This window comes from Miscanthus floridulus, chromosome 9 (assembly GCF_019320115.1).
Source record: "Miscanthus floridulus cultivar M001 chromosome 9, ASM1932011v1, whole genome shotgun sequence".
In the NCBI taxonomy this organism is placed as follows: domain Eukaryota; kingdom Viridiplantae; phylum Streptophyta; class Magnoliopsida; order Poales; family Poaceae; genus Miscanthus; species Miscanthus floridulus.
This window is the reverse complement of record NC_089588.1, coordinates 3,745,672-3,757,433: the sequence shown is the minus strand read 5'-3', so window position 1 is coordinate 3,757,433 and position 11,762 is coordinate 3,745,672. Positions and strand designations below refer to the sequence as shown.

At 45.1% G+C, this 11,762-nt stretch overlaps 1 protein-coding gene across 1 annotated transcript; it reads left to right on the top strand.

Annotated features, from left to right (window-relative positions):
* The first annotated feature begins 1,011 nt into the window (after nucleotides 1-1,011).
* Nucleotides 1,012-8,373, top strand: LOC136483299 (PP2A regulatory subunit TAP46-like). Its single transcript, XM_066480315.1, has 9 exons — nucleotides 1,012-1,302; nucleotides 1,445-1,567; nucleotides 1,812-1,898; nucleotides 2,022-2,126; nucleotides 2,320-2,481; nucleotides 6,413-6,448; nucleotides 6,584-6,655; nucleotides 7,343-7,620; nucleotides 8,019-8,373. The coding sequence occupies exons 1-9, from the start codon at nucleotides 1,150-1,152 to the stop codon at nucleotides 8,263-8,265; spliced, it is 1,263 nt and encodes a 420-aa protein (XP_066336412.1). The 5' UTR covers nucleotides 1,012-1,149; the 3' UTR covers nucleotides 8,266-8,373.
* The last annotated feature ends 3,389 nt before the right edge of the window (nucleotides 8,374-11,762 follow it).

Genomic DNA, 11,762 nt, shown 5'->3' with positions numbered 1-11,762 from the left:
AGGACAAGGCAGTGAAGGGGTTCTCAACAGACTGCCAAGAACTGCTAAAATTCCAAGGAGAAATTTCAGGAGGCTCAATACTGGGGCTGTGGTAACCAAAAGTCAGGAAGCAACACTTGGAAGCGTTATGTTTTGCAAATATGTCAAGCAAATCTTGGTCGGTGCAAACTTGGATGTTCATCTGTCTCTCAATGCAGAAGTAAAACAATCTCACAATATTCCCATAATCAGAAGGATACTTATTCTCAACTTCAGCAACCAGATCTACGAAGTTGGTACGATCAGCATCGATGACTTTGTTCAAGCTAAACCACCGAGCACGAGTATGGCGAGCAATTATTCGGATTTCTAGGTTGTAGCTACTAGCAGGGTCCATCCTACAGATGAACAACAACGAGTTCACATACATCTATCTATCTAAAATCACACTATATCAACCACGACTACTACACCTAACTGACCACAATCACAAGGACCAAGCAATCAAAGCGCGAAAATCCTAAAAATGGTACTCACCCGTCAGGAAGCCAAGGAGGTCGGTCGCCCGCGCACGCTCCTTTTTCGCTGCCATGTGCCGCCAATCCGGAGGATCCGCTGTCTCTTCCTTCAGGCATCCTCTTCCTTGCTCTACTACCCCATTCCATGCCGCAAGCATGGGGATTGGGGGTTCTTCTCTCCACGCCGCAGCCGCAAGCAGGGCGGAATTGTCTTCTTCTCTCCCCGCCCACGCCGCTAGGGTGTGCAGGAAGAGAACTCGAGCGAGATGGGGAGAGTGAGGGACTGAGGTGGCGGTCAATCGTAGTCAACACGGTCTCCACCGTCCAAAGACAACATAGAGAATTTCACTTGCCGGTCTCGCCTGTAAGAGCTACCAAACGGCGAAAAACAAACAGAACAAGGACGGAATGACTTTTAAAGCAAAAAATTTTAGAGCAGTAGCACCCGTGTGCGGTCAACTATTTTTTATATTAATTAATAAAATAAAAGATATCTTTCCAGCTCTGCGTCCAGCGTCCTCCCCCGCGACGAGGCTTCTGGAGCTCTCTCCTCTGTTCCCTCTCCTCCCCGCGGCTCTCCTCTGCTGGTTTTGCCGCCGACCTCTCGCTCGCTTGCTTCCGGCTCCGCGAGGCAACCGTCCGACCGGTCGAAATGGTGGATGTGGAGGAGGTCGGGAACAAGATGCAATCGCAGATGCGCCTGCAAGCCGAGCCGGAGGACGCCGCCGCCGACCTCCCCCTGCCGGTCCTCTTCGACAGGGCGTCGCGGCTCCACGCCCTGGCCTCCAGCTCCGCCCTCGACCAGGTGCATCCCCCCCCCCCCCCCCCCCCCCCCCCCCCCCCCCCCCCCTTCTGGGAACTGGGATCGCCCCCGCCCCTCCTCCCGCTCACCAAGAGATAGAGATCGGGCGAGCGGTGCTTACGCGTTTGGTTTTTCTGCCGCGCAGGACGGGATCCGCACGGGGGTTGATCTGCTGCGGCGCTGCGACGAGATGGTTAGCAAGCTCGGCCTCTTCTCCCGCAACGAGACCAAGGAAGACGTCTCCACCGCAAACCTCAAGTATCTACTGGTATGTCCGTCCCCTCCCCCTCAATTGCTCCCCGTGCAAGTCCGTGGAACAGGTTGTGATGGTACTAGATGCCTGGTCAGTTTTATTCAGTTGTCAGTACAATTGGAAATCACGCCCGGTCAGTTTTATTCAGTTGTCAGTACAATTGCAAATCACAACAGTGCTAGTAAACTTAAGAATTGTTCCAGTGTTTCACAAGTTCGATTTTCTTCTGTATACCTCTGATCATTGTTTGCATTCGTAGGTTCCGTATTACCTTGCGGAAATGACTGAGAAGATAGCTCAGGAGGATCGGATCCCGGTTCTTAAGGCATCACAGGACCATTTGAAGGTTACCAATTTGCCCTGTCACATTGTTTCACTAGGTGCAGCTTTTTAATTCGTTTATAATGAGGGGTCTCTACTCTCTAGCATGGTACTCTGTCATCACGTTACCTCCTTTTGCACTCCACAGGAGTTCATTGCTCTATGTGAAGTACTAGAGCTTATTCCAGAGGATGAGCTAGAATTGTCCAGGCGGAAGCAGCCTGATACTATGGCAAACAGAAGAGCGCAGAAGGTGAGACTGAATTACTTTCCTTTAAATTCTTAAGGTATCAGTCAGCAGTTTCTACTCTGTAATTGGAGCACAGTAATATGGGACATGGTTCTCTTGTTGTTCAAAATCTATGATGCACAGGCTGATTTTAATTGTAAGATGTTTAAGGTGGGTCGGGTTTCTGTAGTTCACTCTTTATTGTTTTTTTCCCTAGGTTGCCCGGTTCAAACGTCAAAAGGCTGCAGAAACGAAGCTCCAAGAGATCAGAGAGAGAAAGGAAAGGCATGGACGCTCATTGAGGGCAGCTGCTTTATCTGCCCCAATTGAAGCTGGAGAGGAAGATGACCTGGAGGATGATGGGGAGGAAGAAAGAGAGGTTAGCATCCCACATCTGGAAGCTGTTTTCATGATATGTTTAGGTTTCTAAATTTCAGCGTATTTCAAATTAGAACGATCCTTGGCATACCATTAGTATGGCCTTGCTTTTCTTGAAAGGAGGATTTTTTTTTTCAAAATAAAATGAACTGTGATATTTTAGAAGATAAAGCTTTTCCATTTGATGGTGGTATTTTAATTTATTTAGTCTGATTCTTGTAGGGAGCTTTACAATCTGCTGCATGTAGCTAGCTTCTTAGATACCCGCAGGCTGTCAACCACATACCCTGTATGCTCCTACATACTGTATACCAAGCCGATGAGGATCTTTTGTTCTCTTTAGTCAGTAACCCGAAAGAAAATCGTTGGGGCGTAACCCTCTTAGCGACGCGCCATATCGGAACCCGGGTATGGTGTTAAATGGGCAAGGGCCGGGTCGTCACCCCCGTGACGCGCCGTGTCGTGATCTGGGCATGGTGTCAAGTAACCAAGGATCGGGTCGTCGCTTCCTTAGTGGCGCGCTACATCGGCGCCCGGGTGTAGTGAAAAATGAGCAAGGGTCTTCGCATCAGAGTCGACGGGTGCGAAGGGTAAGGAAGCTGGTCGAACCAACTAGGATCCGTTTAGGTAGTTGGAATGTAGGGTCACTTACAGGTAAGTTAAGAGAATTAGTTGATACCGCGACTAGGAGGCGTGTAAATATATTATGCGTTCAAGAGACTAAATGGAAGGGTCAGAAGGCGAAGGAGGTGGACAATACAGGTTTCAAGCTTTGGTACACAGGGACAGTCGCGAATAGAAATGGAGTAGGAGTTTTGATTGATAAGAGCCTCAAGAATGGTGTGGTGGGAGTGAGAAGGCAAGGAGATAGGATTATCTTAGTCAAGCTTGTCGTTGGTGATATGGTATTGAACGTAATTAGTGCGTATGCCCCCCAAGTAGGCCTCGACGAGAGTGTTAAGAGACAGTTCTGGGAAGACTTAGATGGCCTGGTTAGAGCTATACCTAGTAGTGAGAAGCTTTTTATAGGAGGAGATCTTAATGGACATGTAGGTACTACAAGCGCAGGTGTCGAGACAGTTCATGGAGGTTTTGGGTATGGTAGTAGGAATCAGGAGGGGGAGGAAGTTCTGGACTTCGCGGTAGCTTTTGACCTGATGATAGCCAACACTTTCTTTAGAAAGAGAGAATCTCATCTAGTGACCTTCAGTAGCGGACAACATTGTAGCCAAATTGACTTTGCCCTCACAAGAAGAAAGGACAAACGAGCATGCTTGGATTGCAAGGTGATACCAGGGGAGTGTGTTGTTTCTCAACATAAGCTTTTGGTGGCAGATTTTCGTTTTCAGGTGCGTGCCCGTAGGGATAAACAAGCTAAGATTGAAAGAATAAAGTGGTGGAAACTGAAAGGGGAGACGTCAGAGGTATTTAGGGAAAGGGTTATCAAAGAGGGCTCTTGGAAGGAAGAAGATATAAACAATATGTGGGACAAGATGGCAACCAACATTCGGAAGGTAGCCTCAGAGGTGTGTGGAGTAACCAAAGGAAGGGGACGCGAGGCTAAAGATACTTGGTGGTGGAACGAGGAAGTTCAAAGGGCTATTAAGGAGAAGAAAGAATGCTATAGACTCTTGTACCATGACAGGAGTGCGGACAACATAGAGAAGTACAAGGTGGCAAAGAAGACTGCAAAGCGAGCTGTAAGTGTGGCAAAGGGTAAAGCGTACGAGGATCTTTACCAACATTTGAGTACGAAGGAAGGAGAGAAGGACATTTATAGGATGGCTAGGGTTCGTGAGAGAAAGACACGGGACTTCAACCAAGTTAAGTGCATTAAGGATGAAAGGGAGCATCTCTTGGTAAAGGAGGATGAGATCCGACATCGATGGCAAGAGTATTTTGACAAATTGTTCAATGGTGAGAATATGGACACAACCTTTCAGTTGGATGACTCTTTTGATGACACCAATAGGCGCTTTGTGCGGAGAATCCAAGAATCTGAGGTCAGAGAGGCGTTGAAAAGGATGAAAGGAGGTAAGGCGATGGGACCGGATGGTATCCCAATCGAGGTGTGGAGATGCCTCGGGGACATAGCTGTAGTATGGTTAACCAAGCTGTTCAACCATATTTTTCGATCGAACAAGATGCCTGATGAGTGGAGAAGTATATTGGTACCGATCTACAAGAATAAAGGGGATATTCAAAGTTGTACAAATTACCGGGGAATTAAGTTGATGAGCCATACTATGAAGCTATGGGAGAGAGTTATCGAGCATCGCTTGAGAGCAATAACGCGGGTCTCTATGAACCAATTTGGTTTCATGCCCGGAAGGTCAACCATGGAAGCCATTTTCTTAATAAGACAAGTTATGGAGCGGTATAGGGAGAAGAAGAAGGACCTACACATGGTTTTTATTGACTTGGAGAAGGCTTATGATAAAATACCAAGGAATGTTATGTGGTGGGCTTTGGACAAACATAAAGTCCCAACGAAGTATGTCGGGCTCATTAAGGACATGTACAACAATGTTGTGACTAGAGTTCGAACAAGTGATGGAGACACGGATGACTTCCCGATTAGGATAGGACTACATCAAGGGTCAGCGTTGAGCCCTTATTTGTTTGCTTTAGTGATGGATGAGGTCACAAGGGACATACAAGGGGACATCCCTTGGTGTATGCTTTTCGCGGACGATGTAGTGCTAGTTGATGAAAGCCGGACAGGAGTGAATCAGAAACTGGAGTTATGGCGGGAGACTTTGGAGTCCAAAGGTTTTAGACTTAGTAGAACTAAAACTGAGTATATGAGATGTGACTTCGGCACTACTACTCGGGAGGAGGAAGATGTTAGTTTGGAAGGTCAAGTAGTGCCTATGAAGGATACTTTTCGATATTTAGGATCAATGCTACAGAGGGACGGGGATATTGATGAAGATGTTAGCCATAGAATCAAAGCAGGGTGGATGAAGTGGCGGCAAGCGTCTGGTGTCCTATGTGACAAAAGGGTACCACAGAAGCTAAAAGGCAAGTTTTATAGGACGGCGATTAGACCTGCTATGTTGTATGGTGCAGAATGTTGGCCTACGAAAAGACGACATATTCAACAGCTAAGTGTCGCGGAAATGCGTATGTTGCGTTGGATTTGCGGTCATACAAGAAGGGATCGAGTTCGGAACGATGATATACGTGAGAGATTAGGGGTAGCGCCAATTGAAGAAAAGCTTGTCCAACACCGGTTGAGATGGTTTGGACATGTGCAACGGAGACCTCCAGATGCACCGGTGCGTAGTGGAATCCTAAGTCAGGATAGTAACGTGAAGAGAGGCAGAGGAAGACCGAAGTTGACTTGGGTAGAGGCAATAAAAGGAGACTTGAAAGGATGGAATATACCTAAAGACTTAGCCTTAGATAGGAGTGCTTGGAAGACAGCTATTTACGTTCCTGAACCTTGATTGTTTCTGTTGGGTTTCAACTCTAGCCTACCCCAACTTGTTTGGGACTTAAAGGCTTTGTTGTTGTTGTTGTTGTAGTCAGTTTGTGACACAGAAACACTGCTACCATCAAATTTATCCCATAGCAGTAAAATCCTCACTTCAAGGTCTTCAATTTTTAGCCCGCAGTGTACTTTCTATGCTATTTTATTTCTCATGACTGAATAATTATTTTGGAATCTTGTTTTTAGCGCTGTTTCGTCTCTTGTCAATGTGTCCTTGCAACTTGTATTAGCTTGCATTTGTTTTTATATTAATCAGAACATATGCTCTGGTTACTTTCCTTGCAACTTCGCCTATGTTGTCTCAACATAGCAGGTCCCAAGCCCTGGTAAAGGAGGAGGGTTGTGATAGGCGTGGCGAGCCAACGTTAAATCTAGCCATTCTAATGGAGATGGAGAACATATGCTCTGGTTCTGATTTCCCCTTTCTATGCTGCAGGCTTGGTTAGCTACCATCTCACTGGCTATCTGCAAGGTTAGTTTGCTGTGTGGAGAAATATTACATAACACTGATTTTTGAGTTCCTTTTCCTGTTTCAAAAATTGTAGTACTTGCATTCATAGTAACATTTGATGCATTAATATATATATATTTTTATTTTCATACGCAGGCATTTGATCTTCTCGACATGCTAAAGAAGGAAGAAGAAATGCTTCTAGCTGTAAAGGAAAGGAAGGCAAAGGTAATGCTAATGATAGTGATTTGGTAATTTCTTGTCAGTAGCATCTTAGGTCAATTATTTTCAATAAACATTTTTTTTCTTGAGAAATGTGGGAGTCTCAGGCTATCATGTTTCACAAATAAGATAAATGCATATAATGTCTGCTTTGTGCGATTTGGATCAGATGTATTGCTAGCTAGAATGACAAAGTTTCAACTTGGAACCAAACTTGAGAAAAATATTTTGAAAAGAATTAAGTAGCTTTCATGTAGATCAACCCGCAAGGCGTTAAGAGTAGCTGTGTTTCTCAAAATTCTACACAGGGTTTGTTTAATGTTAACTGAAGATATGCTGTCTTGTGATTGGCATATCTTATTTTGTTTCTTATGATTGACAACTGATACAGAACACAACTGGAAGTATTTCACCCCCATGTTTTTATTTGAGGAATTATAAAAATATTTCAATGGATGAATCTGGTTGTTAAATAGTTTTTGCATATTTATGAAGAAAACGTGGATACTAAAACGTTTAAAAGTTACACTTCATAGAATCCAGTGGATCTTCTACCAATAAGCAGCCATTTTCACTGATGGTGCTTTGGCTTCCCAAATTTGCATGGCTGTTTCAAGTAGACTCTGCATGTATATGGAGACTTCTTTTGTTAATCAGAAAAAGTTGTCTGCTGTAACATTTCCATTTCTTCAGGAGGGGAATGCATTTGCTCGTGAAATGCTTGATGAACGGACAAAGAAGGCTGAAGCATGGCACCATAATGCTGCCAACCGTGTGGCATATTCCAAACCAGCTGATCCAATCACTTGCGCAACATTTGCTCAAGATGTAATTGAAGGTAGAGCAAGTGTTTCACAAGCTCACGAGCACAAACACCAGCCCCTGATATTTGGACCTGCAAGTCTTGTTGGTGGTGGTCTAACCAGTGAAAGGGAAAGAATGGCAGCACAAGTTTTTCAGCCCAGTTACAGGTATGCTGCAGGTTTAAATTAAGTGTTATACCCCTGAAAGCTGATGTTTACCTTGTGTTATACCCTGGAACACCTCAATGCTTACCATTTTCTATGGTATGCATTTCTGCTAATGATAATGTTATTTCTGAATGTGGAATAAGCACTAGTTATCACAATTCCTAATAAAACACACTTTGAACTGTTTCCTTATTGGCATAGCCATAAGATACAGCAAGTTTCAAGTCAGATGTAAAATGCTTAGATTTGCTGGTAGTGACCGATTGATATTACTAGTGATAATCCTTGTATCTTACCCCTTGATTCTTGATACTTAGGGTCATGAAGCATTGTCAGAGCTTACGAGAGTGTCATTTGATTCCTTTTCTTCTGCCTGTTTGTCCTCGCTTGAATGACAGGATGCCAACAATGAGCATAGAAGAAGCTGGTTTGCGCGAGATGAAAATGATGGAGAAGTGGCAAGAGAGGACCGCCGAGATGATGAAAGAAGCAAACTCCGCGTGGCACAAGGATGGCACCAGCTCGGCCCAAGAGGACGAGGACGAGGACGAGGACGCCGAGGAGGCGAAAGTAAGAGCGTGGGACGACTGGAAGGATGACAACCCCCGCGGCGCAGGCAACAAGAAGCTCACGCCCTGTGGCTAAATTGTGAAACACGCGTTGTATCGGTAATACTCCACATGGAACACGGTGCTCATGTAGATCGTACGATGGTTAATTCGATCAATATTTAGTTTGTGTTTTCTCTAGTAACGTTCAGTGTATTATATTGTAGCCTGTTTGTGTAACCGTGTAAGTGCGATGTCCTCTCCAATACGATACGTTCTTCTGGAGCATGGGGAACCGTACGCCCGTACTGCAACTGTCATGCTGCTCGGTGCTGTCTGGCTTACATGAGCCATCCACAGCTTCTTCATTCTGCACTGAACAGTTTTCTGGGGAATGAAATGGTCTATCATAATCCCATCATCTAAGTGGTCTGTCACAAGGTCATTGTATAAACTTGTATTTAGGCCCCGTTTAGATCAAAAAAAATTTGGATTTTGGTTATTGTAGCACTTTCGTTTGTATTTGGTAATTAGTGTCTAATTATGGACTAATTAGGTTCAAAAGTTTCGTCTCGCGATTTCTCACCTAACTGTGCAATTAGTTTTTTTTTCGTCTACATTTAGTATTTCATGCATGTGTCGTAAGATTTGATGTGATGGGTACTGTACAAAATTTTTTGGCAACTAAACGGGCCTTAGAATGTACTCCGTAATGGTTTGTCAGAATCCCATCACCTAGAATGGGTCTGTCATAAGGTCATTCTATAAATTCTGGTAGGATGTGGACATTGCTTGTTATAAAGGTAAGTAGTCATACAGTGTAGTAAGTACTCGAGAAAGATGAGGTGGTGATAGATTAATAAAGGAAATAAGAATCTGAGTATTTTGGGATGGATCATCTCTGTCCCTCCTCTCCTGAAGCCAAATACCAGCCCTTTTGATGTCTCAACAACTGCCAACAAAACTAAGAAAGGTTAGCTAGCACGCTCACTGGTGGGTGGGCAAGAGCTGCTGTCTGCTACTGGAATCGCCACACGGCGCATGGAAATGCAACTGCAGCCAAAACGGACTGCTGGCTTTGTCCTTCTGCTGTTTTTCATCATCATCCAACAAAGAAAGGAAGGAGAGGACAAGGAGGCAAGTGCAGCCGTAAGCCCGTAACGCAGCCGAGGCCTTGTTTAGATGTCATCCAAATTCTAAGTTTTTTCACTTTCTCTCCGTCACATCAATTTTTAGCCGCTTGCATGGAATATTAAATGTAGGTAAAAAAAATAACTAATTGCACAGTTTAGTTCGAAATCATGAGATGAATCTTTTGAGCCTAGTTGGTCCACGATTTGACAATATTTGTCAAATAAGACGAAAGTGCTACTATTCATCGGTTTGAAATTTTTTCGCAATCTAAACGAGTCCCGAAATTCCTGATGAGTTTCCCATCCAACTACTCACTGCTGGCGCGCTCGTCAAGGACTCGTCACGTACGCTATCTGTACCTTCATGTCGTCAGGTTAGTTTCCTGACACTTTACGAAACGCGACCGAAGTTTCCTCGCACCTTCGTTCAACTCAATCGGCATTCAACCTGCTGTGTGTACTGGTATGTACACCGTATACGACACCAAAACGTACCCAGTAAAAATGTACTAGCATATGTGCAGTGATACTGACGTTTGTTTGTTTGAGTACCCGTAAAAATATCTTTTTTTTTAAAAAAAAGTAGACCCCTTACAGATTGAAGTTTTTTTTTAAAAAAAAGCTGCACCCGTACGTGTCTCTATAACCGTGTTAGTGGTCGACTAAATTCAGTTTTCATATCAGCCGCCAATTGACCGTCACTACCGGAGGCGGCTTCTTTGCCGAGTGCCTGAGGCACTCGGCGAAGGCCGATATATACTCGGCAAAGGGCGCTCGGTAAACAGTTTATTGGCAAAGACCTCTTTGTCGAGTGCACTTTATCGAGCACTCGGCAAAGGCTTTGCCGAGTGCCAATCCGACACTCGGCAAAGAAAAGTGGCCGTGACGGCGAGCGCCACCGTGACGGCGGCTTTGCCGAGTGTCAAGGTCAAGCACTCGGCAAAGGTACCCGCTTTGCCGAGCACCGTTGACTTAGACACTCGGCAAAGGTGGTCACTTTGCCGAGTGTCGCCGATAAGACACTCGGCAAAGTGGCGATCTTAGCCGAGTGCCTGGCCCGTGGCACTCGGCAAATCTGTGATGTTTGCCGAGTGTAATGGCCATTGCACTCGGCAAAGCATGTTCCCAGGTAGTTCCCAATGGTCACTTTGCCGAGTGTCATGGCCATTGCATTCGGCAAAGTGACTGAAAACAACCTTTTTTATTTATTTTTTACATCACATCCAAACAAACAGAAGATATATATAACAAAATCACCAACATCACATATATATCACCAACACCACATATATATCACAAACGTCACATATATATCACAAACATCATATGTCTCACAATATATCACAAATAAGTTCACAGGCAATCCAAGTGCTCCATCATCGTCAACCACAATTGCAAATAGAAGTATCATTAACAACCACAAGTATCATCACTGATTTGGTGAAGAATTCGCTGAAGCATGAGGATCGTTCGATGCCACCGATTGATTCTGCACAAAGGAGAAAAGATTGCATATGTGAGACAAGATAAATATATACCATACATGAATAAAACTTTCATACTCCACTAGGTTTAACCGTAAGCATAAACATATAAACTAAAACATTTATACTCACTGTAGTAGAATAGTGAGGAGGTGGAGGTGGAGGTGGAGTGAATAGCGAAGGTGGCGGAGCTACACCCGTAGCGGCGCCATGACTTTGCATATACTGAAGAATCTCCGCCATCCTCCGCTGCTCGGTCTCCCGCTCGGCCTCCACCCTCTCCATCTTCGTCTGCATATGCTCCCGTATCCTCCTCTCTTGTTCCAGCTGAGCCTACAATATATTCACCCCAATGTTACAATAATGCAAAGGAAAGGTATGAAAAAACCAATGAATGACGAATAAACCAGAAATAACCTCGAGTGCCTCCACCCGGTGGTGTGAAGTGTCCTGCCGAGGTCGTATGGCCGGGCTCCTGTTCGTCCTGCTTGCTCGAATCTGGGAGAGACTGGGAGTAGCGGCCGAGTTGATTGTGCCGTCACCAATCTAGTACCGCCCATGCTTCTTGCCTCCTCCCACCCTCATGACGACTTCTCTATCAAGGTCCTCGGTGCTCGGATCGTACTCTGACCCATGGACCTCCCTTGCCATCGATGTGTACTCACTGAGGCGGTTGTGGACGGTCGCATTGCTGTACGCCTCGGACCCGTCCTCCGGGTTGTAGTCGACGTTGGACGTCGCCTTGCCCTTGTGGGCCATAGCAAATGCCTTGAAGATGGAGCAAGGCTGACCACCATGTGACGCCGACTGCGAGAAAAAATGCAAGATGATTAGAAATCATGCAGAATTGAGTGTTAGAATAAATAAATGAATTTGCGTACCCATGTTTCTACGTATCCGCTAAGGCTGCGGCTGCCTTGATGGTGTGCTACACCTAGCATCATCGAACGCCGCTCTCAGCACAAGTTGTGCGTCTC

What these genes read in the sequence shown, in the direction of transcription:
- LOC136483299 (XM_066480315.1), top strand. Translation starts at nt 1,150, where the DNA reads ATGGTGGATGTGGAGGAGGTCGGGAACAAGATGCAATCGCAGATGCGC. An exon ending in CCAGCTCCGCCCTCGACCAG is followed by an intron (nt 1,303 to 1,444) that starts GTGCATCCCCCC and finishes TCTGCCGCGCAG; the next exon opens with GACGGGATCCGCACGGGGGT. An exon ending in TCTCACTGGCTATCTGCAAG is followed by an intron (nt 6,449 to 6,583) that starts GTTAGTTTGCTG and finishes TTTCATACGCAG; the next exon opens with GCATTTGATCTTCTCGACAT.